Source organism: Zootoca vivipara, chromosome 8 (genome assembly GCF_965207765.1).
Source record: "Zootoca vivipara chromosome 8, rZooViv2.hap1.1, whole genome shotgun sequence".
Taxonomy (NCBI): domain Eukaryota; kingdom Metazoa; phylum Chordata; class Lepidosauria; order Squamata; family Lacertidae; genus Zootoca; species Zootoca vivipara.
In genome coordinates, this window is record NC_142591.1 from 50,994,171 (window position 1) to 51,020,012 (window position 25,842).

General features: G+C 41.6%; 1 protein-coding gene across 1 annotated transcript; it reads left to right on the top strand.

The window, feature by feature from the left end:
• The first annotated feature begins 354 nt into the window (after positions 1 to 354).
• Positions 355 to 10,127, top strand: LOC118093176 (DGAT1/2-independent enzyme synthesizing storage lipids). The gene is made up of 7 exons (XM_035132072.3): positions 355 to 508; positions 1,735 to 2,113; positions 5,446 to 5,610; positions 7,845 to 8,035; positions 8,428 to 8,488; positions 8,950 to 9,089; positions 9,930 to 10,127. Exons 2-7 carry the CDS (start codon positions 1,831 to 1,833, stop codon positions 10,032 to 10,034), a joined length of 945 nt encoding a protein of 314 aa, XP_034987963.2. The 5' UTR covers positions 355 to 508; positions 1,735 to 1,830; the 3' UTR covers positions 10,035 to 10,127.
• Positions 10,128 to 25,842: the final 15,715 nt, after the last annotated feature.

Below are 25,842 nucleotides of genomic sequence, written 5' to 3' on the forward strand. Positions count from 1 at the left end.
AATATTGGGATGTTCTGTGGCAATACTCTCCAACGGAGGATTCTAACTTTATGGTGTTTGCAAGATATCAGCTTGTTATCAGATTGGAAAGTATTAAAAGAAAATGCTGGAAGTCTGCCCAGAGTAATGGCCAGAGGACAGTGCCTGGAAGGGACTCAGCAGCTTGCAAGGCAACATCTCTCTCTGGAAGGCCTGTGGTTTTTATCTGCCTTGGATATGATTATTGTGCATTATGAATATTCTTGTAGGTGTGACTCCATACTTTATGTTTATTACTAAAGGTCCCAACTTCCAAGAAGCAACCTCCCCTAACCTTCTCTCTTTTTCACAATGCATGGTTTCTTCATACAGATTGCACAGCCATCACAATCTGTTTAGACCTCCACATAAAGGGACGTGTCTCCATAGTGGTGGAAATTAGCCTACGGAAAATAGAGCACCAGACAAGACTTTTGCTGCTCTCAGAGAGAGGTTACCGAAGTGAAGGCAATTAAGGCTTACCAGGAATGTAAGTAAAAGTTTTTGTTCATATAATCAAAAAGTGTAGAGTTGGAATCTCAACAAACGATCCTTGCTTAGTTTTGCAAATGTGCTAGTAGTTGCGTTATTTGTCAGTTCCTGTGCATGGGTCAGCAGAGAGAGAGAGAGAAATGCTGTCTTGTCTGTATGTGTGTGTAAAAACCAGTTGTATGAAAATCTTAGCCTGTTTCCACATTGTCAACTTAAAACATAGCTAGGATGTTCGCTACTTACAGCTTTTCAGATATTATAACACTGAAAAGCAGGCAAAAAGACAAAATGCAATGGCTGAGTATTGTGGCATAGTCCCCAATAACCCAACTGGAGAGAAGTTCTAGAGGCAGTGATAACAGGGTTTGGCCATCGGCATCTGTTCTTATATGGCAGCAGAGCTGCTATTCCACCTCACATCCCCAGAAAGAGGCACTTTGCAGTGAATCCCAAAATGCTGCCACCCATCAGCTCACTGGTTTCCCCACCCTCCCTCTTCTTCGGTGTTGTGTGCGCGCCACAGAATTTAAGTCGAGCAGTTAGGCCCAGTATAGGAAACAACTGCGTAGCAGAGATCACTTTTACTTTGGGGGTACAAAAACACACACACACTCTGCAATTGCTACAAGAAGTCTTCACTCTCTGAGCCCAGAGAGCGTTTCGAAGTATAAAGTTTTTGCTGAGGAAAAGTGCAGACAGCAAGTACAAAGTCCAGTTGCTCAAAAAAAAAAGTCCTGCAACTGCCAGAGTCTAGAAGTCTTGCAATGTGTCTAACTTCCTTCAGGCAAGCTCTTCACAAATCTGACACATTTTTTCCAGATCATTCCAAGAGTCTCCATGTCTCCACTGCCCCACAACAGTGAATGCTGTAACTTGAGTTCATTATCTATCCTGGGCTATGTGTTAGTTTGCCCAGCAACACAAATAAGACTGTCACAGGATGCATGCAGCTGCATTTTTAGGAGGCGGGGAACCATTTCTGATGACTCAAAGGGAAGTAACCCTTTCTCACTTTCCTTAATACTTCAGCAGCGGAATGAAACCAGCTTGCTTTACAACAAATAAATGGAGTCATACACTTGTCATTTTGTATCTACTTGTATCTACTTGGCAAGTTACAGTGGGGAAAACTATGAAAATATTAAATAGCATGGGATTTCATGTAATCATGAACACCTCTGGGATAGCAGTTCAAATTGATATACTGCATTTTCTGTTTTCCAGGTAAACGGTGGGGGAAAATACCATCAAAACCAAAGAAGGTTTAACTGGATTCGTTTCCTTCATTGGCATACACGTGGTGCTTCATATCAGGAAACCATGAGCTCTTTTACTCAAATGCTGGAAAACTGGATTCGTTTTCCTTACTTGGAAGAATACTTGAGCTCAGGGGCTCTTTCTTGGTGGTTTCGTAAGCTTCTGATTTTGTCTTGTTCATTATGTATAATAGTGTATTTGCTTGTCTGTACTATCTCATTTTTGCTATATGTCTACAAGAAGATGAATAAGCACCAAGAAACTGATGTTGATGGCAAATTTTGTTGGAAAAAGCCAAAACAAGTTGTTGCTCAAGTTTTATATATATATGGAAAGATATTGCATGGTGAGTAAATGTTTCTTTCATACCAATAATTCAGCTACTCTACTTTCATAGGACTGAGCATCAGAATTTCAGACTTGAGGCAATGGAACAATAGTTACAACTCTTGGCTTTAACTGTGTAGTGGGTACACAGCAAATTTAAGGAGTATATCATCATGTAGTGAGACTTTTTATTTTATTTTATTTTTTAAAAAACTTTTTTATATTTGAAAAATAATGATATACAGAATCAGATCAATGTAAAGCAATATAATACATTAATAACACAATAAAAGGAAATAAAAGACCAAACAGACAACGAACTGAAAGAAAAATAAAATATCAAGAATTTTTCAATCTGTACATCAGCTATATTATACCTTTATTATCCTATACTTTCCTTTGATGGATAAAAATAGTAATAACAACATAAATATTTACCAACAATAAAGAATGATCCCTCCACCCCCTCCACCCTGTGATGACTTCCAGCCTTTTTTCTATTTCAGTTTCTGTATCCAAATTCCCTTGTATACCTATTTACATATTTCCTTCCATTTTTATTTACTTTGCTTGAGCCCTTCGCCTGTCTGCTAAGAGATCTGCTAAGAGATCTTAAAAGAGTATTTCAGTATTTTCTTCATTTCTGTATAGATCTTCTCCCAAAATTTCTTAATTGTTTTGCATTGCCACCAAGTATGTATGTACGAGCCCACCTCCTCATGGCACCTCCAACATGTGTTATCACTCCCTTTATATATTTTCGCCAATTTCACCAGGGTCAAATGCCATCTGTATTGCATTTTTAATATGTTTTCTTTCAGGTCATAATTTGGTGTAAATTTTATATCTCTTGTCCATCATTTTTCCCACTTTTCTACCACTTTTCTACCACTATTGCTTTTCCCAAATCTTGTCCCCATTTTATCTTTACCTCCTTTGTCTGTTCGTCTTTTGTATCCCATTCTAATAATAGATCATAGAAAATTTTAATATATTTATTGTCCCCTCCTATTAGTATTTTATCAAATTTTGAGAAGCTATTTTCAAACCCTATTATCTTATCTTTCTGAAATCTTTGATTAATTTGAAAATATTGTAGCCAAACATTTAGATAATTTTTGACCTCTTTATATTCTTTTAATTTAATATTTCCTTCTACTTCTTCCAATAATAATTTGTAAGTTGGCCAATTCTCCTCTAGATTTTTATTCGCTATTATCTCCATTGGTGATATCCACCACGGCGTCCTTGGTTCTAATATGCCTTTATATTTTTTCCAAATCTTGAATAATGATTTTCTTATGATATTGTTGTTAAAGCTGCTATGTTCTTTCAGTTTTTCCTCCATTAAATACTTGTGCCTTCCAAAGGCTAGGCCCACCCCTTCCAAATCTAACACATCCACATTATTTAATTCAATCCATTCTTTCAACCACATTAAACCAGCTGCATCATGGTATAATTCTAAATTCAGCAAGTTGAATCCTCCTCTCTCCCTTCTATCTGTAAGTAATTTATATTTGATTCTAGGTTTTTCCCCGTTCCAAACGAATTTTGCCAGATCCTTCCTCCACTCTTTAAAACACTTCGCATTGCCTAATATGGGTACATTTTGGAATAAAAAGAGTATTTTTGGGAGAACACTCATTTTTATTACTGATATTCTTCCTAGTAGAGAGAGTTTTAATTTGGTCCAATTTGCCCAATTTTTTTGTATTTCTTTCCATGCTCTCTCATAATTTTCCTGATACAAATCTATATTTTTTGTTGTAATCTGTATTCCCAAATACTTCATTTTTTCTTAATTTCAATACCTGTTATTTCCTGTAATTGTTCTTTTTCCTTATTTTCCATAGTGTAGTGAGAGTTTGAGGGTGCAATTTTCTTGAGCATGGTATACCACTAGGTAACCCTGAAGCATAAACTCTGGACACAAACCATGGAATTTGTCAGCACAGGATGTGGTGATGGCTGCTAATTTGGATGGACACTGCGGGAAACAGGATGATGGGATACAGAGAGCTTTGGCTTGATCAACAGGATCCATCTTATGTTCTCATTGCATCCCAGTGTGTGATGTTGCTTTAGATGTTGAAGCATAAATCAGAAATACATTACTAAAACCAAGTTTGGGTGATAAGGATGAAACCCTGTGGCTACTTATGACATAGTCAAGGTTGCATCTGTCTGGGAAGCTTTTTACTCACATTGTATAAAGTGATTCAGAAAATGGCCTGAAGATGCCTGAAATTAGAGCTCTTGGGGATAGGGAAAGAATGTGCAGAAGGGTAATACTGTTCTTCAAATTAAAAAAGGCTCAGGAGAATATAGTATTATAACCCATATGAAAATCAAGGCCATCTTAACCATTGGCACTGGGGTGCACGGCACCTGGGCATCGGCCTCTCAGGGGCACCAGGTTGAGAGTCCAGGGCCGAGTGTTGGAGTCCAGGGAAGAGTCGCCGACAGTCGAGTGGAGCAGAGCCCGTTGGAGCACCGCGGGCTCTTCTGCTGTGGGCAGCTCTTCCCCGGACTCTAACACTTGCTCCCAAACTCCCGCCAAGCCGCCCACAGCAGAAGAGCCCGTGGTGCTCTGGCGGGCTCCGATCTGATCAGCTGTCGGCTCTTGCCCCGGCTGCATGGCAGCTGTTTTGGCTCCATGCCCAGAGCACCATTTAACATTGTGGGCGTTGCACGATGCATCCTGTTGCATGTGCTGAGGTGCGGGTTCCTTTGTTGGCTTTTCCTCCGTCCCAGCACCGCCCAATGTGGGATGCCTTCCTCCCAGCACCGCCCAATGTGGGATGCCAGCACAGAATGACAGGGAATGCAAGTGGCAGCAGAGGAAACATCTGCAGACGGGATCCGCCGTGCGTCAACAGTGCCGATGGCAGCAACAAATCCCAGCGAATAGGAATGTGTGGATCCCAGCTGAAAAGGTTGACAGCTCTGGGCAACCTAGGGGTGCCAGGCGGATCTTTACTCCCCAGCGCCACATATGCTTAAGATGGCCCTGATGAAAATTTAAAGGAGATTGAAACAGCAAGTCACAGTTTTAGCTCACTCAAAGACTAGGCAAATTTTTCCCCAGCTGCGCTCAAAAGTAAGCAAGGATTGAAGATTCCAGCAGAGGAGAAATACCATTTATTATGTGACCACAACAGAGAAAGTCCTGGTCCGTGTGGATGACAACCTAGTATCCAGAATGCTGGAACATAAAGGAGAGTTTTTTACCTGATCTTAAATTTCAGTTTTCTGAACCACAGTGTTTTCTTCCAATAAAAGATTGCAATATTTCATTTATTTTTCAACAAAATAACATTTATTTATTGCATTTTATATTGTTTCCAGGTTATGAAGTTTTTGGCATGGAACATCTGCCTAAAGGACCAGGGGTTATTATTAGTTATCACCCAGTTTGTACTATTGACTATTTCTTGCTTGTCGCTAAACTTATTAAGGAGACAGGGAGAGAGTGCTTTACAACAATTGATCGTGCCATATATCGGTTTCCAGGTAAGTTTTTAAATTTAAATCATGCTTTTTTTACATAAAATATGTGAAATATGATATAAAATAAAGCTATAAGATATAAAACAATGCTATAAAATATAAAACAGTGTATCATGCAAGCAGGTGAAAAACAACACATGAAATATCAGCAAGTGTCCACACAAAAAAGAAAGTTGGAAAATGCAGGCTTGCTTTTGGCCATTTACAACATCAACCTCTTCTCCCAATAATGTTTTAGGCATCATATTTGAATCAGGCTATGTTTCCAATAAGGGACCCAGGTGGCGCTGTGGGCTAAACCACTGAGCCTAGGGCTTGCTGATCAGAAGGTCGGCGGTTCAAATCCCTGTGACGGGGTGAGCTCCCATTGCTTGGTCCCAGCTCCTGCCAACCTAGCAGTTCGAAAGCACATCAAAATGCAAGTAGATAAATAGGAACCGCTACAGCGGGAAGGTAAACGGCGTTTCCATGTGCTGCTCTGGTTTGCCAGAAGCGGCTTTGTCATGCTGGCCACATGACCTGGAAGCTATACGCCGGCTCCCTCGGCCAATAATGCGAGATGAGCGCGCAACCCCAGAGTCGGACACGACTGGACCTAATGGTCAGGGGTCCCTTTACCTTTACCTATAGCGGGAAGGTAAACGGTGTTTCCATGTGCTGCTCTGGTTTGTCAGAAGTGGCTTTGTCATGCTGGTCACATGACCTGGAAGCTATACGCCGGCTCCCTCAGCCAATAATGCGAGATGAGCGCGTAACCCCAGAGTCGGTCACGACTGGACCTAATGGTCAGGGGTCCCTTTACCTTTACCTTTATGTTTCCAATAAAGCATGTCAACCTGGGTCTTTTGGCCCATGATCACAGATTGCAGGAAAATCTTATCTGACCTCAAAACAGCTATGAGAGTGCTTCTTTTATTTTTACCCCAAGTAATCGCAAGACAATTCCTGTGCTTTCATGAAGAAATTTCATGCTTTCTTGTATAACTTGTCTACATTCTTCCTCAGGGATCAAAAAGCTGAAGGAATGTGGATAATGTGACATCTGATTTCTATGCTGTAACTGCAGGCTCTCATATAATAATTGCTGCGGACTAATACTAGAATAGAACAAGGTTTAGGAAAATGCATCCCTAAGTTGAAGATTTCCTCAAGTACAAAGTGTTTTGTAAAGTTCAGTCATTAGTAAAGATGGGATATTTCTTACTGGAAAGAACAACGCAAAGTATGAGATGCTGCTTAGGAGCATCTTCACTAGCAAACCACCTGTGCAAAATCCTCTGTATTCAAACACCACTGGGTGGCAGCTGGGACGGGGTGGGAGCTACAGCTAAGGAAAAGGGCAGAAGCCCAAGTGAAGCCCCAAAGACATGTCCGTGGCTTTCGTGGCAAGTCCAACCTATCACCAAATCTGCACACAGATCCCAGAAAACATGGCCCCCACCTGAACACATGGCCAATCAAACACTCCCACACACAGCTTTTATGCCCCCATGTGACACTGCAATCGAACACATGTGGCACCCTTGCTGTAGTGTTCATGGCCTTCCACTGCCACTCCCCCCACATCATCTTCCTCTGCATTCACACAGCAGCCACACCAGGAAACGATGACATCACAGAAAGGTCATTTAAAGAAGGAAGGCAGGCAGGCAGGCAGGCAGGAAGGAAGGAAGGAAGGAAGGAGCCCAAAGAGGCCCAGTAGCACAGAGTGCTGTTTGGAGTTTTTCCACTAGGTTAATTAATGCAGCATATAACATCCACCCATATATCTGTGGAGGAATCTCGCTGGTGGAGGCAGTTTTCCACCAGCATCGCCTCCTCTGTGCCATGTGTGTATCTGTTTCTCTCTGTGTGCATCTACTGTATCCAAAAGCTCTGTAGCCTAAAGGGATTGAAAGTTTGGGTAGTGCAGCAAGCACTATGGACTGTATTTTTTTTATCATAATGGAAACTTGAATGTACTACAAACTTGACTTGAGGAACACATCTAAACCCCACTTAATGTGCTTTCAAAAAAAGAGAGAGAAAGCCTACTGTCAGAACATCTGAGCAAAAGAGGAATTAGCATAAAGTGCCCCTCCATGAAATCCTAGTTGAAAAGGATTGGCAGAGAACTATGCTTGTGATCCGTAATAGTGCAATATCTTTGAAATAATGACCTTTGTATTGTATCCACACTATTTCCTAAATAAATTTCACAAAAAATGCATTCTTCTATTTGGGGCTTATTTTGTCAGGATGGAAGACGTCTTGTGATGCCGCCGGGTTGAAAGATTTCAGTAAAGCTGAAATTCTGGAAATTTTGAAGAAAGGCCACTTTATAGGCATTTTCCCTGGTGGAGCTAAAGAAGGAAACTTTAGTAATGACTACAACTTAATGTGGGGAAAACGCACAGGTTTCGCTCGGGTAGCTTTGGGGGCAAAAGTGGTGAGTGATCTTTGTTCAATTTGCATTTCTTCCACATAATGTGTTGACATCCTTGATCTAGCATGCTAAGTAGTTGAGGACAGAATATCCTGGTTTTTTGGGGGGGAGGAATCAAATGATATCTGGAATTCCAAGTATTTCCCACCCCTGCATTTTTTTTTAAAAAAAAGCTATTGAAATAAATTACATTTAAAAAGAAAAATAGCCTTTCTCCTCTTCAATTCTTGAAAATCTGCATGTGCAATTTGAAGTCAATTACGTCTGGCTTGTCATTGTAATGCCAGATGCGGAGCATTATTCCTAGTCCTTAACCAAAATAAAGGTGGGGCGGTTGAGGTGAAGTAATGCTCCAGTTATCAGCTTCCTTTTGATTTTTGATTTTATTCTTTTAGCCCATCATCCCTATATTTACACAAAACGTTTGTGAAGCATACAGGAACATTGGAAAGACAAGTGAGTACCTTGGTTGATCAAGAGATCTGCTTTCAGGCAATAAACATATTAATAATATACATTTTTTTAAAAAACAGAATATCTTTTTACTGCCTTCTAGTAGAGTTTATTCAGTCTACACTGATCTGCAAAAGCTGTGCTCCCTCTCTCAGGACTGAGTGAACATTTATTTGCTTAGTTTTTTTATTAGATTTAAAAGATAGCTACAGTCTATAAAAGTGGTAGAAACCCCAACATGGAGGGGAACTGAGCAGGAAAAAAATCATATTCTGCAGTCTATTGTACAACTCATGACCTTGATTTATGAAGAGCAGAGAAGAGCTGACAGAATATGTTGTGTTTTTTCCCCCAAAGGACTCATACTATTAAACCCTTGCCCTCTGGGATGGATGGATTGGAATTGCTAAAAACTCAGAATGCCAACTAATTTCAAATTTGACTCTTTTCCCTTTCATACATAGGGTTGACAAGATGGTTATATGAGAAAACACGACTTCTCTACCTTCCCATATATGGACCATTTCCAGTGAAACTGAGGACATATATTGGAGAACCCATCCCATATGATCCAAATACAACAGCTGCAGAGCTGGCTGAAAAAGTAAGTTAACTCTACACATTGAAATATAAAAGCAGATATTTTTTTCCTGTTGGTTTCTCTCTTTCAGTTCTATAAACTGTATTCTGCCTACTGGCTTCCTCATTCTATACAACCAGAGATAGGGTTCTTTATATAGACTTTTGTGCATCATGTTCATCACACTTAGCTTTCCCTCTCTGTAATTTGTTGAGACCATGAAAAACCTATGCATTTTATGTAGTGCTGCACAAATATCTGTTCATGCAATAGGACTTCTTCTCCCCACCATGTGCCCCAGAGGGTCCCTCCAAGCCCCCTACCCCAGTGGGGGACCCAGTAAGCACTGTACACTCAGTAAGCACTGTAAAACTATTACTGAAGAACTTCTGATGTTTGTGTGATTTATTGCAACTCTGCAAGTGAATGGGACTCCATGCTACTCTGCTATTTTTACCCATGCCCTGCTGTGCTGTTTTCAGGCATGGAACCAGGGGGTGACTGTTTTTTGTCACCAGCCATTGTCATTCTAAGAGAACGAGGGAGGTGTTCATAATGAGTTCAGGCACCTCTTTTTCTGGAAAAATAGCACTGAGCATAGTGACATATAACTCAATAGCATTTATAACTCAATAGCATTTCTGCAGTTCTCCTCACATAGCAGGACGTAACAACTGTGCAGGAAAACTAATATGTACCAAGCAGCCCAAGGCACTTATGTCTGTAACTTGAAAAAATGGGATTCTTTATTCTGCCTGGTTCTGATCCCTTTAGCTTTTTCCTCACAGATATGAATAACTGTGAATATCCATTTTGCAACATATTGATCTAACACAATGTATTCCTTTGTACTTCTTTCAACAGACAAAGACTGCAATTGAAAATCTTCGGGATAAATACCAAAAAAGGCCAGGAAATATATTAAGAGCTCTTTCAGAACGATTTGATAAGCATTACAAAACTAACTAGTTCATATAAAACTGCTGCAGTGTTTCTAACAAGATGCCTGTAATAGGAAGCATTAATAATTATGTTATTAAAGCTAAGTTGATATACACAGAATTGTGCTGGATTGTTTATAAATTATCTGGAAGGGACCCTATCTCAGTAACTCAGCACCTGCTGGGCATACAGAAGGTCCTAGGTTTTCGAAGACATACAAGTCTCGCCCTATCCTGCAATACTCCAAGAATGTCCCTTTTATAATGGGAATGCGAGTGAAGGAAGTAGATAGCCTTCGGCTATACATAAGATCATCACATACCTACCCCCACAAGAACAACTGCCAAACAGGTTGAGCAGCGGGCAAGGCATACTCATCCTTGCAGGGACAACATTCCTTACGAAGTAAAGTGCATGTGTGTGTTAAGTTTGTCTTAAGCAAGAACTGAATCTTATTTCTCCCCACTTCATCAAGTTCAAATTCAGGCAAAATATTCTCTCATATTAAAGAAAGGAGTTGGGTTGGAGGAGACCATGGGGGGCCATCTAATTAAACCTGCCAAGCAGGAAACACCATCAGAGTATTCTTGACGTGGCTGTTAAGCCTCTGCTTGGAGATCTTTAAGGAAGGACACCACATTACTTGCTGGCAAATTCCACTGCCAAAACAGCTCTCATTGTAAGGGGGTTCTTCCTGATGATTGGGTGGAATATTCTTTTAGTTTGAATCCATTGATTTGTGTCTACTTCTTTGGAGTAGCAGAAAGCAACCCTTCACCCTCCTCTATATGGTATCCCCTCAACCTTCTCTTTTCCAGGCTGAGCATGCCCGGCCCCCTGAGCTGTTCCTCAAAAGGCATTCCTTAAAGATAGGAAAGGAATGCCTGTCAGGCTACATTTCTGGTGCTCGCAGGCCATGTGTCTCCAATGGACAATATATGAGCTTGTAAAATAATATAAGAAGGAAATACTTTGCCCCATCATCTTGCTTAATGGGAACTTGCAAGACCCCCGCTGTGGGGCTAGGAGGGGCCTCGCTTGCTCAACGCAGCCGAGGCTGGAATGTTTCAACGTGGCAGTCAGAATATTTCAACGTGGCAGTCCAAAACGGAGGAGTTGAGCTGCCCCACCCTGCAGGAACAAGGGTATATAATGTAGCTACAAATTCTACACAGTGTGCTGCTGTGAATGATCACGCACCACCTTTTTGCTCTGCTTGCATTGCAAAAATAAAAGGCTCTTTGCTCTGAAACACCGGGTGTCATTTGACTCCTTTCCTCCTCCGCGGGGCACGCTGAACTGGACTCAGGCTGGCAGCCTACACGAGTGCTTAACTGAAACACGAAATAATATTACAAGGGAAAGAATAATGACAGGGGTTCCGGTTTCCGCCTGCAGGAATGGCGGACCTGTTTTCCATCTCTCTGACCTTCGTAAGGAATTTGGCGGTTGCTAGGGGAGTAAATGGCAACCCCCTACCCTCTCCGGGGGTTACGGAGAGGGGCCGCTGGCCCGCGATGCCCCCAGACCCACTCCGACTGTTTTTGGAGTGGGGGGAGCTTGGGCTGAGCACTTACGACGGCCAGGACTCCCGGACGCTAATCTGCATGGCGGGGATTTCCATGGTTAAAGAAGATAATTAGGCTTAAATCTATGGACATACTTCAGAAGGAGGGGAAGAAGCGCTGTTTACTGCTGAGAATTTTATGCTGCTGAGCGAGAGGAGTCAAAGAATGTACGGCATCTGGAAGAAGGATTGATGGGGACGGAGCGATAAGGGAAGCAAGTTTTTATTTTTTCTTCATATTGTTGCCTCGTATCTTCCCGGACGCGATGTCCTGGCTTGTTTGGAGTGAAAGAGAAGCAAAAGACTGTGTGAGTTGAACTTTATAGCTGTTGTTACTGAGCATATTTCTTAAAGATGTGAAGTTGCCGATGAGAAAAGCCCCCCCCTAGTCAGACGGAAGGAGTTCTGGACGCGTTCGGAGGATTTATGAGCTGTGACGCACTTTAAATTGGAGCAGCGACCTGAAGCTAAGTTCAGCTATAGGGCAAGGAGATCCATTAATTTACCAAGAGTTCATGGTTGGATGTTTGGGTCTCCTGCCTGAAAAAGCTGTAAATTCTATAAAGATAAATAAATCGTAAATCTTCATGGCTATGAGAGAAAATGAAAGTGATTTGAGCCTTTTAAGATGGCGCTGCTACTCCGTCGCAACAGGGAGCTCCACTAAGAAGATTTATGGGGAGGCTGGACTGATTAACTCACACAGGAGAAAGAACATCTGTGAAACTTCGTTTGACATTTATCTCAGCAGCTGGAACAATCGGATGAAAGTGGAAAACATCTAGGTGACTGTAAGGGGAAGATTTGGAATATTATGAGCTTGGAGGACGATTTGAACTTTAGAAATAAGACGGCAGTGGACAGTTGCGAGGAATTCCCAATTTCTTGAAGCATGGGAACCCAAAAATAAATTATTTAGATGATTTGGCATAACATTCGGTTTGATTGATATATATATGTGTATAATTTGAAATATTGAATGTGATATAATTGGTTTTAATTGGAAAATTAATAAAAATATTTTTTTAAAAAAAAAAAAAGAAAGAATAATGACTATAATTCACTTCTATTAATATAGTGACACCTCTTTTCTGTTTATAAAAGGTCGCTCCAAGATTTGAGCACTATAATGGCTCAACCTTTCTAAACATATAGCAAAAAAAGGAGAGAATACAAAAAAGTAGCCAGAATTAATGGAAAAAGTGACTGACCTAACGAAAACAGCCAACTCAGCAATGAATCCAGATCTGGGCAATTCAAGTGCCATTAAACAGCTAAAGAAAGTGTCCTCAGTTTTACAGCTTTTCCTTGAGGATTATTCAAATTGGGATCAAGGGACAGAATCTGAGCTGGATGGGGGTCCCAGAGTAAGAAGAGGGGACAGACAAGGCTGCGTTCCTTGCAAAATGGCTGAACAGTTTGAAAGTGGAGCTCATCCCATATGTAGATGTTCTTGTGCATGCTCATAGAGTCTCAGGACCTAGACAACATAATTATGATACTATATGAAATAGAACATCAGTCAAATTTAACAGCAACAACTTTAGAACACTATTTTTCCAACTCAAAAGTATCACATAGAAAGCATTAATAACATTAGAGCAAGTGCAACTAAAATGCTTTTTCTCAAAGGATAAGCAAAGGACAATGTAGGAAACAATACAGTCAACGTTGAACAGGTTTAAGCCCTGTTGACTGTAACAAGAGAGATGAGCTTTCACTTGATTTGAACCTGAGGGCTGCACCTGCTCTGCAGGTACACAGAGTTATCCCAAGGGGTCAACAAAGCAGCCGTGGCTGGCAGGTCCTTGTCAAGGGCCCAGGAACTCAGAGGCCTGTTTGTCTAGGACTCCTGAGCTGGCTTTCTCCCAATAGGATGTCTGCGGAAGAAGGCATGTGGAGCATCTGCTCTCCAAGAGGAGTGATTCGGCTTGAAGCGGGTTGGCCTAGATGACCCTTGTGGTTCCCTCCAACTCTATTATTCTATGATTCCCATGAGGCATCCCAAAACAAATCTATATAAATGTTTACTACATTGGGAACAATTCCACATTTAAAATTGTGACACGCACACACACACAACCTCAGATGAACAGGAACACATGACACACTATTATTAAATAGCTTGTAGAACCACATTTAGCAACAATAAGAAGCTATCATTATCTGTAGGACTTTATCAGTCTCTCACATCACTTCAGTTCATTGAAGTTTGCTGGCATTTGTTTAGGCACAGCTATCTTGAGCAGCAATTCAAGATTGGGCTGAGGGACGCAGGTGGCGCTGTGGGTTAAAACACTAAGCTTAGCGCTTGCCGATCAGAAGGTCAGTGGTTCAAATCCCCGTGACAGGGTGAGCTCCCGTTGCTCAGTCACAGCTCCTGCCAACCTAGCAGTTCAAAAAGCACGTCAAAGTGCAAGTAGATAAATAGGTACCGCTACAGCGGGAAGGTAAAAAGTGTTTCCGTGTGCTGCTCTGGTTTGCCAGAAGCGGCTTTGTCATGCTGGCCACATGACCTGGAAGCTGTACGGCAGCTCCCTCAGCCAATAACGCGAGATGTGTGCCACAACCCCAGAGTCAGTCACAACTGGACCTAATGGTCAGGGGTCCCTTTACCTTTACCTGGACTTTGATTCTGTTCTTTTCCAGCCATTCTGTGATAGATTTGCTGGTATACTTGGGACCCTTGTCCTGTTAACAGCATGACCCAATTTTGGCCAAGCTTCAGCTGTCGGGCAAATTGCCTCACATTTGACTCTAGAATACTTTGGTATACAGAGGAATTCATGGTTGACTCAATGACTACAAGGTTCCCAGCTCCTGTGCTTGCAAAACAAGCCCAAATCATCACCCCAAGCTGCTTGTGCCGATATGCTGTTTGGGTTTTGCCAAAGATGGTGCTGTGCATCAGGGCCAGACATCTCCACTTTGGTCTCGTCTGTCCAAAGGACATTGTTCCAGAAGTCTTGTGGTCTGTTCAGCTGCAACTTTGCAAACCTAAGCTGTGCTGCCACGATTATCCAGAAGGTATTGAATAATCAGGATCAGGTGCACAACCTTGGGGTCATTTTGAACTCACAGCTGTCCATGGATAATGTAAATTCTTTGCACATGTTAATTCTGTGTTCATTCTGGTAGCTAGACCAGTGATAAGGAGCAGCTGCTGGCCCCATATAACACCCAACCTGGAAGATATATTATCTCCCTGTACATTTCTGAACACAATTCAAAGTGTTGGTGTTGACCTTTAAAGCCCTAAATGGCCCTGTCACTGTATACCTGAGGAGTGTCTCCACCCTCAGCATTCACCCCGGACACTAAGGTCCTACTCTGAGGGCCTTCTGGTGGTTCCCTCACTGCAAGAAGTGATATTACAGGAAACCAGGCAGTAGGGTTGCCAGACTCAATAGAGGACAGGACTTCTATGCCTTTAATTGCCCTGCTCTCTTTTGAGTCTGGAAACCCTAAAGAGAAACCAGAAGACCCTTTGCTTGGAAATTAAAGCAGGCTGCCTTCAAAGTCAGTAGTGGCACCCGCCTTGTTGAACACGCTCTCATCAGATGTCAAATAGATAAACAACTACACAACTTTCTGAAGACATCTGAATGCAACCCTGTATCAGGAAGTTTTTAATTGATGATGTGTTGCTGTGTTTTTATTATGTTCTAAGTTGCCCAGAGTTACTGGAGCAACCTGTTGTCTTTGTCCATGGAGTTTTCTTGGCAGGGATACTGGAGTGGCTTGCCAGTTCCTTCTCCAGGTGGATCACATTTAGTCAAAACTCTCCACTATGACCTGTCCATCTTGGGTGGCCCTACATGGCATAGCTCACAGCTTCTCTGAGTTATTCAAGCCCCTTCGCCATGACAAGGCATTGATCCATGAAGAATCCCGTAGAAGAAATGGAGTGGCCCTCATAGTCAACAAAAGAGTGGCAAAAGCTGTAATGGGATGCAATCTCAAAAATGACAGAATGATCTCGATACGAATCCAAGGCAGACCTTTTAACATCACAGTAATCCAAGTTTATGCACCAACTACCGGTGCTGAAGAAAGTGAAATTGACCAATTATATGAAGACCTACAACACCTTCTAGAAATGACACCAAAGAAGAATGTTCTTCTCATTACATGGGATTGGAATGCTAAAGTAGGGAATCAAGAGATAAAAGGAACAACTGGCAAGTTTGGCCTTGGAGTTCAAAATGAATCAGGACAAAGGCTAATAGAGTTCTGTCAAGAGAACAAGCTGGTCATCACAAACACTCTCTTCCAACAACACAAGAGACGACTCTACACATGGATATCACCAAATGGGCAGCATCGAAATCAGATTGATTATATTCTCTGCAGCCAAAGATGGAGAAGCTCTATACAGTCAGCAAAAACAAGACCTGGAGCTGACTGTAACTCAGATCATCAGCTTCTTATAGCAAAATTCCAGCTTAAACTGAAGAAAGTAGGAAAAACCACTGGACCAGTAAGATACAATCTAAATCAAATCCCTTATGAATACACAGTGGAAGTGAGGAACAGGTTTAAGGATTTAGATTTGGTGGACAGAGTGCCTGAAGAACTATGGATGGAGGATCGTAACATTATACAGGAGGCAGCAACGAAAACCATCCCAAGGAAAAGGAAATGCAAGAAAGCAAAATGGCTGTCCAACGAGGCCTTACAAATAGCGGAGGAGAGGAGGCAAGCAAAATGCAAGGGAGATAGGGAAAGATACAGGAAACTGAATGCAGATTTCCAAAAAACAGCAAGGAGGGACAAGAGGGTCTTCTTAAATGAGCAATGCAAAGAAATAGAGGAAAACAATAGAATGGGGAAAACCAGAGATCTGTTCAAGAAAATTGGAGATATGAAAGGAACATTTCGTACAAAGATTACCATAATCAAGGACAAAAGTGGTAAGGACCTAACAGAAGCAGAAGACATCAAGAAGAGGTGGCAAGAATACAAGGAGGAATTATACCAGAAAGATATGGAGGTCTCGTACACCCCAGGTAGTGTGGTTGCTGACCTTGAGCCAGACATCTTGGAGAGTGAAGTCAAATGGGCCTTAGAAAGCACTGCTAATAACAAGGCCAGTGGAAGTGATGATATTCCAGCTGAACTATTTAAAATTTTAAAAGATGATGCTGTTAAGGTGCTACACCCAATATGCCAGCAAGTTTGGAAAACTCAGCAATGGCCAGAGGATTGGAGAAGATAAGTCTACATCCCAATTCCAAAGAAGGGCAGTGCCAAAGAATGCTCCAACTACCGCACAATTGCACTCATTTCACACGCTAGCAAGGTTATGCTTAAAATTCTACAAGGCAGGCTTAGGCAGTATGTGGACCGAGAACTCCCAGAAGTGCAAGCTGGATTTCGAAGGGGCAGAGGAACCAGAGACCAAATAGCAAACATGCACTGGATTCTGGAGAAAGCTAGAGAGTTCCAGAAAAATGTCTACTTCTGCTTCATTGACTATGCAAAAGCCTTTGACTGTGTCGACCACAGCAAACTATGGCAAGTTCTTAAAGAAATGGGAGTGCCTGATCACCTCATCTGTCTCCTGAGAAATCTCTATGTGGGACAAGAAGCCACAGTTAGAACTGGATATGGAACAACTGATTGGATCAAAATTGGGAAAGGAGTACGACAAGGTTGTATATTGTCTCCCTGCTTATTTAACTTATATGCAGAATTCATCATGCGAAAGGCTGGACTAGATGAATCCCAAGCCGGAATTAAGATTGCCGGAAGAAATATCAACAACCTCAGATATGCAGATGACACACCTTTGATGGCAGAAAGTTAGGAGGAATTAAAGAACCTTTTTATGAGGGTGAAAGAGGAGAGCACAAAATATGGTCTGAAGCTCAACATCAAAAAAACCAAGATCATGGCCACTGGTCCCATCACCTCCTGGCAAATAGAAGGGGAAGAAATTGAGGCAGTGAGAGATTTTACTTTCTTGGGCTCCTTGATCACTGCAGATGGTGACAGCAGTCACGAAATTAAAAGACGCCTGCTTCTTCGGAGAAAAGCAATGACAAACCTAGACAGCATCTTAAAAAGCAGAGACATCACCTTGCCGGCAAAGGTCCGTATAGTTAAAGCTATGGTTTTCCCAGTAGTGATGTATGGAAGTGAGAGCTGGACCATAAAGAAGGCTGATCGCCGAAGAATTGATGCTTTTGAATTATGGTGCTGGAGGAGACTATTGAGAGTCCCATGGACTGCAAGAAGATCAAACCTATCCATTCTTAAGGAAATCAGCCCTGAGTGCTCCCTGGAAGGACAGATCATGAAGCTGAGGCTCCAATACTTTGGCCACCTCATGAGAAGAGAAGAATCCTTGGAAAAGACCCTGATGTTGGGAAAGATTGAGGGCACTAGGAGAAGGGGACAACAGAGGACAAGATGGTTGGACAGTGTTCTCGAAGCTACGAACATGAGTTTGACCAAACTGCGGGAGGCAGTGCAAGACAGGAGTGCCTGGCGTGCTATGGTCCATGGGGTCACGAAGAGTCGGACACGACTAAATGACTAAGCAACAACTGGAGCAACCAGACTTACACACACACACACACACACACACCTTTATCTTTCAGCTCTTGAAAGACTCATGTTTTCATCTTAGCTGATTTCTTCCTGCCATAGCCTCAATCATGAATACAAGAGTAGGCTGATCAGGATTTAAGAATTTGTTGGGCATTTGTTCCTGAAGATGATGTGAACAAAGAACCCAAGCTTTCGATCTGAAAATCATTGAGTGTGTTGGGGAATGTTATTATAGAGATGGGAGGTAGATATTCTTTATGATGCCTGATAGTATTGGTGACAGAGACTGGAAGGAAGAAGCAGAGGGATGGGAGGAATCTCTCCCCCCCCCCTTCCTGGAGCTGACAGGGGGGAGAAAGACAGCTTTGAATTGCAGCCAAACTATGAGGGAGATAACCAGACAGAGATGGGAGAGCAGCCAATCTATGCAGAATTAGGAAATTTAAGAGAGGGGGGAGAGCAAATAGTAGGAGATCCTCCATCCCCTAGGATGCAATGGTGGCTGAGGATACTAGAGCAGCATACGCAACAATGTTTGGCAATGGAAAGCATCTGTAGGAGTCGATACTGCTGGGGGAGGGGAAATGAGGAGGAGTCAGAGTGAATAACTCCATCATGGCGTAAAGACTGGAATTCTTTGTGTTACAGCAGTGACTGAATAAATCATACTTAAAAGCCTTCTTGATTTCTCCTGGCTCCTTGAAAATATCTGGAAGAGAGGGAGAGATTCCTCAGGCCTGACAATTAGAGTCATTTGCAAAGTGCCATGGGCGAAGATTGTGCCATTGAAATAATAATTTGGTGAAAATTTAGTCACAGTATGCTTCTTAGTCTTTAAATGGTTTAATTCACAGTGGTGCCTCGCAAAACGAATTTAATTTAATTTGCGAAAAATTCGTCTTGTGAATCCCATAGAAATGCATTGACTTTTTTTTTATTTGCCCATAGGAACGCCTTAATTTGCCCATAGGAACACCTTAATTGAATTTCAATGCATTCCTATGGGAAACCGTGATTCGCTAGATGAATTTTTCACAAAACGAATTCGTCTTGCGAGGCAACCTCCGATCGCAAAACCCATTCATCTAGCGAAAAATTCGTCTAGCAGGGCATTTGTCTAGTGAGGTACCACTGTATTTAGATTTATATCCCGCTTTTCGACAAAATTCTTCCAAGTGACTACAGTACTTGTTCATTTTACTAAAATAATGATGCTAGAATAATGGGATCTGCAGAAATATCTACAGAAAATATCCAAGTAAGCAGTCATGGGGAAATTGCAACACTTGTTGCAATTTTTATGAGGTATTCATTCAGACGTGGCTCCATTCTTGTCACCGATAGCATCATTGATTGAAGTTCTCACTGCCCACATAGTGAAGAGTTTCCACAATCAAGGGCGGAGATCAGCTTAGTGGGGTGTACCACCCCATTTCAAAACCACGCCAGCTTAGTTGGAGGTGTGGGTGTACCTAGCCATTAAGGAGGCACAGCAACTGCAGGACACATTTTCTTACATGCCACTGCATTGCACAATGATGGGTTACAGCAATAGCAGAGTGTCATGGGTCACTGCTGCTCACCTGACCTCTGACTGGTCACATTGATGCTGCTTAACAGGAGGTAGAGGGGGAAAGGCATGTTGGGAGTGAGGTCAGCATGGTATAAACAAAAAAGCAGGATCACTGGAGTAGCTCCATTGATGTGTTTAAATCACACCCACCTTGCCACCATCTTCCCCACTCTCTCTATACCTCCAGATACGTAGCAGAGATGTGATATACCAGAGGTCAGATGAGTGGTGATCCCCTCAAACCCCTCAGCTATTGAGTTACAAAAAGTAAATCCCTGTGCCTCAGTCCGGTATCATGATGAGTACTTTGATCCTGAATTCAAACTACATAGTCAAACACCAGGAATGATTTATCCCTCTGGTAAAATATTGAAGCAGTGTGATGGGGCACTGCTGCTCACCTGACCTCTGACTGGTCACATTGCTGCTGCTTAACAGGCGGTAGAGGGGGAAAGGCAAGTTGGCAGTGAGGTCAGTGTGGTATACGTAGACAAGAAGGATTGGCTCCATCAATGTATTTGAATCATATCCACCTGCCACTATCTTCCTATCTTCTCATTGATAATTAATCAAGAAATAGAGTGGAAAATAAAATATTTAAAACAGAAACAATATGAACAGGTTAACATACCAGGGAAATTATTAGCATTGCAAATAAAGACAAGACAAGAAAAATCCTTTCTAAATAAAATTAATATAGGAGACAGAGTTGTGGAAAAACTTAAGGAAATAAGAGATCAATTTTTGAGTTTCTGTACAGAATTATATCTAGCTAAACCGGGTAATATAGAAGAAATGCAAAAAATATCTAGAGGATAATAGAATATCTAAAATACCAAGAGATAAAATGACAATCTTGAATGGATGGGTGACAATGATGGAATCTCACAGGCAAAACTTGCAAATGCACCCGGACCTGATGGGCTCTCAGCAATATATTATAAGAAGTTACAAGATTACCAAATGCAACTATTAAAGGATATTATGAATATGACTTTAAATACACGTGAGCTGCCATAATCCTGGAAGAATGCTTATATAACTTTGATTCCTAAACAAGATAGAGATCCTGAGCACCTAAAAAAGTATCGACCTATATCTTTGTTGAATAACAATTACAAACTTTTTGCAGATATATTAGCACATAGGCTGAAAATGGTATTAAAAGAGGCAATCCATTATGATCAGGCTGGATTTTTGCCAAGAAGACAAATGAAGGACAATATTAAGAACAAATTGTTATAATAGAATACTTACAAGTCAGAAATGAAAAACAAGCGGCTTTAATGTTTTTAGATGCAGAGAAAGCATTTGACAACGTCTCCTGGGATTTTATGTTTAAAGTCTTGGAATATATGTGCTGTTTTATAAAAGAAGTCAGGGCAATATACAGTATACTGAACCATCAACCAAACTGATAGTAAATAATGTCCTGACTGAGAATTGCAAAATAACTAAAGGAAGGAGACAAGGTTGTCCGTTGTCACCCTTGTTGTTTATATTAGTTTTAGAATAAAATGTTATGAAGAAATTTCTGAAGGAAATCAGCCCTGAGTGCTCACTAGAAGGACAGATCGTGAAGCTGAGGCTCCAATACTTTGGCCACCTCATGAGAAGAGAAGACTCCCTGGAAAAGACCCTGATGCTGGGAAAGATTGAGGGCACTAGGAGAAGGGAATGACAGAGGACGAGATGGTTGGACAGTGTTCTCGAAGCTACGAACATGAGTTTGACCAAACTGCAGGAGGCAGTGCAAGACAGGAGTGTCTGGCGTGCTATGGTCCATGGGGTCACGAAGAGTCGGACACGACTAAACGACTAAACAACAACAACAGTGGGACAGAGACAATATAAATTAAAAGCATTCGTGGACAACATGGTGAGATCTGTAGAAGAACCAATAGAATCAATCCCGAAAGTATTACAAGAGATTAAAATGGGGGGGAGGGTATAAACATAATTAATCTTTATTAAGATTAATACAGATAATACCAAACTCTGGGTAAAACAATATGAAGGATGAGAGCAAAAATAAATTACAAGCTGTGTCAGGATTAAAGATTTAAAGGAAGGTCAAGTATCTAGATGTATGGTTAACAGAAAATAATATAAAACTGTATAAAGATAATTATTTAAAAACATAGGAAGACATTAAAAGAAATTGGCAAATTTGGAACAGAATGAAACTTTCACTGTTAGGTAGAGTGTCAGGTAGAGTACCAACTATATTTTCTAACTGGTAATTGTTCCAAATTACCAAGAATGTTATTTTTGTTTCAATCAATTTTGGTGATTGGCAAGACAGATAGTTGGATGACAAAAATATGTTTCTAAATATATAAGGCAAGGGGGGAAACATTGAGAATAAAATATAAAATACTGATAGATGCAAAAGAGAGAGGAGGTTTCTCCATGCTGGATATGAGATTATATTATGAGCATCTTGTCTTTGTTGGTTGAAGGAATGTATGAAATTGGAGTATCCACATACCTTAGATTTAGGAAGGTCATGATAATATGTTTGGTTGGCATGTCTGTCTGTGGTATGAAAAGGTTGAAAGTACACAAAGGATTAACGAATAATGCAATCAGGAAAATTTTGTATAGAGTATAGGATAAATATAAAAATTTACTGGAGACAAAAACACCACTTTGGCTCTCACTGTTGGAAGCCATAGCAGTAAACAAAAAGAATGTGATAGAAGGGTGGACAACTTACAGAAATTTATTAAAAATAAGAGGGAGGGGAGTATAAATTAAAATAATTTAAGCATTTATTGGGAAAATTAACAGCACGTATTCAAGAAAGATAAGAAATGAGGGTTTGGGGAACAAATATCACAACTGGAGAGAGATCTGTTGGAATGTAATGTTAAAGTGCTGTCTAAAATGTATAAGATATTATTGGATTGGGAAACAAAAGATGAGCAAGCAAAATTTTCAATGATACATTGGGCAATAGATATTGGTCATAATATAGATATGGAAACATGGGAACGATTGTGGGATACTGATATAAAATTTAAAGCTATGGTTTAAGAGAAAACTATATGAAAGGGTTAAAGGCTTATATAGATGGTATCTAACACTGAGAAAACTGACAAAAATGTATGAATCAAAATCAAATAAGTGTTGGAAATGCAAAGAGAAAGAAGGTACTTTCTATCATATGTGGTGGTCTTGTAGTAAGGTTAAAGCTTACTGGGAAATGATACCGGTATATAATGAATTGGAAAAGATGTTTGAAATAATTATACTACAGAAATAAAAGAATTAGTTAAGATAATTTAGAATAAGTAGGAAATGATAAATATGAATTCAAGGAACTGCAAAAAAGGAGAAAGGAAGTCGAGTTTGGAAACATTAGAATGATTGTAAAACTATTGAACTGTATATAACTGAAAATCACAAAAAATAGCAACAAATGTATTGTTATTATTTGTTTTAATATTAAATAGATGTGCAAAAAATGAATAAATCCCTCTTCACAGGGATCTCTGAGAATTGTAGCTCTGTTAGGGGAATAGGCGCTCTCCTGACAACTCTCAGCATCCTTACACTACAGCTTCCAGAATTCTCTAGGAAAACCAATGACAGCTTAAAGCAATATCTTAATGTTTGAAATATATGGTTTATATTTATAAGCCATCCTGGCTTATGAAAAAGCTAGCTGGGATGGGGTGAATGAATGGGCCAGAGGTGTGGTAGATGCATCTTTGCATTATGCAGTGCTGGATGCTGCCCTTAAAGAGGCAGTGGTGTGTTGACTCCTCAAGAAGCCCTCTCTAGACCTAACAGAGAGCAACAACTATAGACTGGTCACCAAAACCTCTTTTTGCCAAAGTAGGTGGAGAGGACAGTTGTGGAGCAGCTGCAAGTGCTCCACATCCATTAAAATCTAGGTTAAGAACTGGATTCAGAACTGAATCAGACATGGTCACCTTGATGGATTACCTTTATCGTAAAATGGACTAACCATAAGGCCAGTTTCCTAGTAATACAGGCTGGGCTACAGTAATGTGTTCTACACCCTTGTGCAAATTAATTGAAAGAAACAATGTAGTTTATTGTACAAAACTCACATACAGTATACGTACATTAGTAACGGATATGACCTCCGCTACTTTTAAGCAGCATTTCAACAGGGTTTGGCATGGAGTTTACTAGTTTCGAACAGTCACTATTGATTTTCGGATCCCTGTACCACACTTGAATCAGCGCCTGAATGAGCTTCTCCATAGTCATACAGTCTACAGCAGGGGTCCCCAGACTTACCGGGCTTTGGGCCGGAGGGCAGGGGAGTGCGCGCGCAGCGGGCCGGAGGGCGGGGGAGTGCGCGCCCGTGCGCATGCGCACACGCACACGGTCGGGGGGGAAATCGCCGAAAATCGCTTGTGCGCATGCGTATGGGCCTCCCCCGACCCAGAAGTGCATCGGAAATGACCTCTTCTGGGTCGGGAGAGGCCCATACGCATGCGCACAAAGGATTTTCGGTGATTTTTTGCCGATTTTGAAGATCGCCGCCGTGCCGCGCGCCGTAAGAGCGGCCGGCGGCAGCAGGCGGCGGGGGTCCTCGCGGGCCGGATTGGGAGGCCAATTGGGCCGCATCTGGCCCGGGGGCCGTAGTCTGGGGACCCCTGGTCTACAGCATGGAGGCGACTTTTGCATATAGCCCACAAATTCTCAATGGGATTTACGTCCGGGGAATTCCCTGGCCATTCAAGTACCTGTATTTGCTGCTCTGTCATGAATTTCTTCCCCACTTTCGATGTGTGACAGGGGGCTAGGTCCTGCTACAATATCCCAGTACTGTCAGGATACCTCTTTTCCAGCTCTGGAATAACTCTTTCATAGAACCTCAATATATTGTAGCAAACGCATCATTCCGTCTATTGGCTGCAGGCTTCTGACACCATAATGATCAACTGACTTTTCATGTTGGTTTTGAGTACAGGATTATGAGTAAGATAGAAAACATGCTTTGTTTCAATTAATTTGCACAAGGGTGTATGTGGAACTGCCCTCGGGCCTGATGAAAAAGGACCAGCAGGCGTAGGATAGGGTGGCTAGAATGCTGATGGAGGCATCTGACCGAGATTATGTGACACCATGGGGTAATGTGGCCAAGCAACCCTTGCTGACAGATGTATTGTTTCCTCTCACATAAAAATTTCCTTGCACCTTTAAAGAAACAAGAAGACAACATCATTGGAAGAAGCTGTAAACATTCATTTCTCTAGAACAGGCACGTCCAACAGGTAGATTGTGATCTACCAGTAGATCACTGGATGTCTGTGGTAGATCACTGCTAGATCACTGGCACCCCTAAAAAAAGCTCACCCAAAATTTTCCTCCTCCCTAAAAAAAGCTGAACTATGACCTGAAGCCCTAAACAAAAATGGGCCTCCCTCCCTCCTAAAAGAAGCTCAACAAGTTTGACCTAAACCCAAAAAAACAGGGCTTCCCTTCCTTAAAAAAACTCAACAGCTTTGACCTGAACCCCCCAAAGGGGGGTAGATCACTCCCAGTTTTTAACTCTGTGAGTAGGTCAGAGTCTCTTGGGAGGTGGCCACCCCTGTTCTAGAACTATGAAAGTGATAAGAAAGTAGTCAAGACAAGTGTGCCACAGAAGCCCACCAACCCTTGCAAAGGCTGACTAGGTAAAGGTTCTTTTGGCATGTGGGTGGAGGAAATAAAAAAGGCACCTGTTGGGATGGGTAGTGCAGAAGGCAGGAATGGCAACAGGAAGAAAACCCAGAGCCACTGGTTGTAGTTATGCCCCTAGTCCTTGTCCATGCTGAGTACTACAATGGCAAAAGAAATCGAGGCGGAGGAAACTGGCAGGCAGTGGCATCCCTATGTCATAAGTGTGAATAGGCTGGCAGAGGGCAGATTGCTGTTTTATCGGTTTTAATTGCACAGCCTGAATTTGCCGCATTTACACTAATGCCTTGGGAGACCCTGCTGGGAGTACAAGACTCCCAATGGCTTCACTCACGAGGGTCCTAGAAATGTGCAACCTTACTCACCACAACAAGGTGATGATTCAGCAAGTGAGTGTTTTAGTATCATCATTATGCTGTTTAGGTCCTTGGTACATATTAGTTTTCCTGCACATTTGTATTAGTGTTCCTGCACAC

Excerpts from the sequence above, each read along its gene's own strand:
- LOC118093176 (XM_035132072.3), top strand. The coding sequence starts at position 1,831 with ATGAGCTCTTTTACTCAAATGCTGGAAAACTGGATTCGTTTTCCTTAC. Across the intron at positions 2,114-5,445 it reads ATATGGAAAGATATTGCATG|GTTATGAAGTTTTTGGCATG; the intron begins GTGAGTAAATGT and ends TATTGTTTCCAG. Across the intron at positions 5,611-7,844 it reads TGCCATATATCGGTTTCCAG|GATGGAAGACGTCTTGTGAT; the intron begins GTAAGTTTTTAA and ends TTATTTTGTCAG.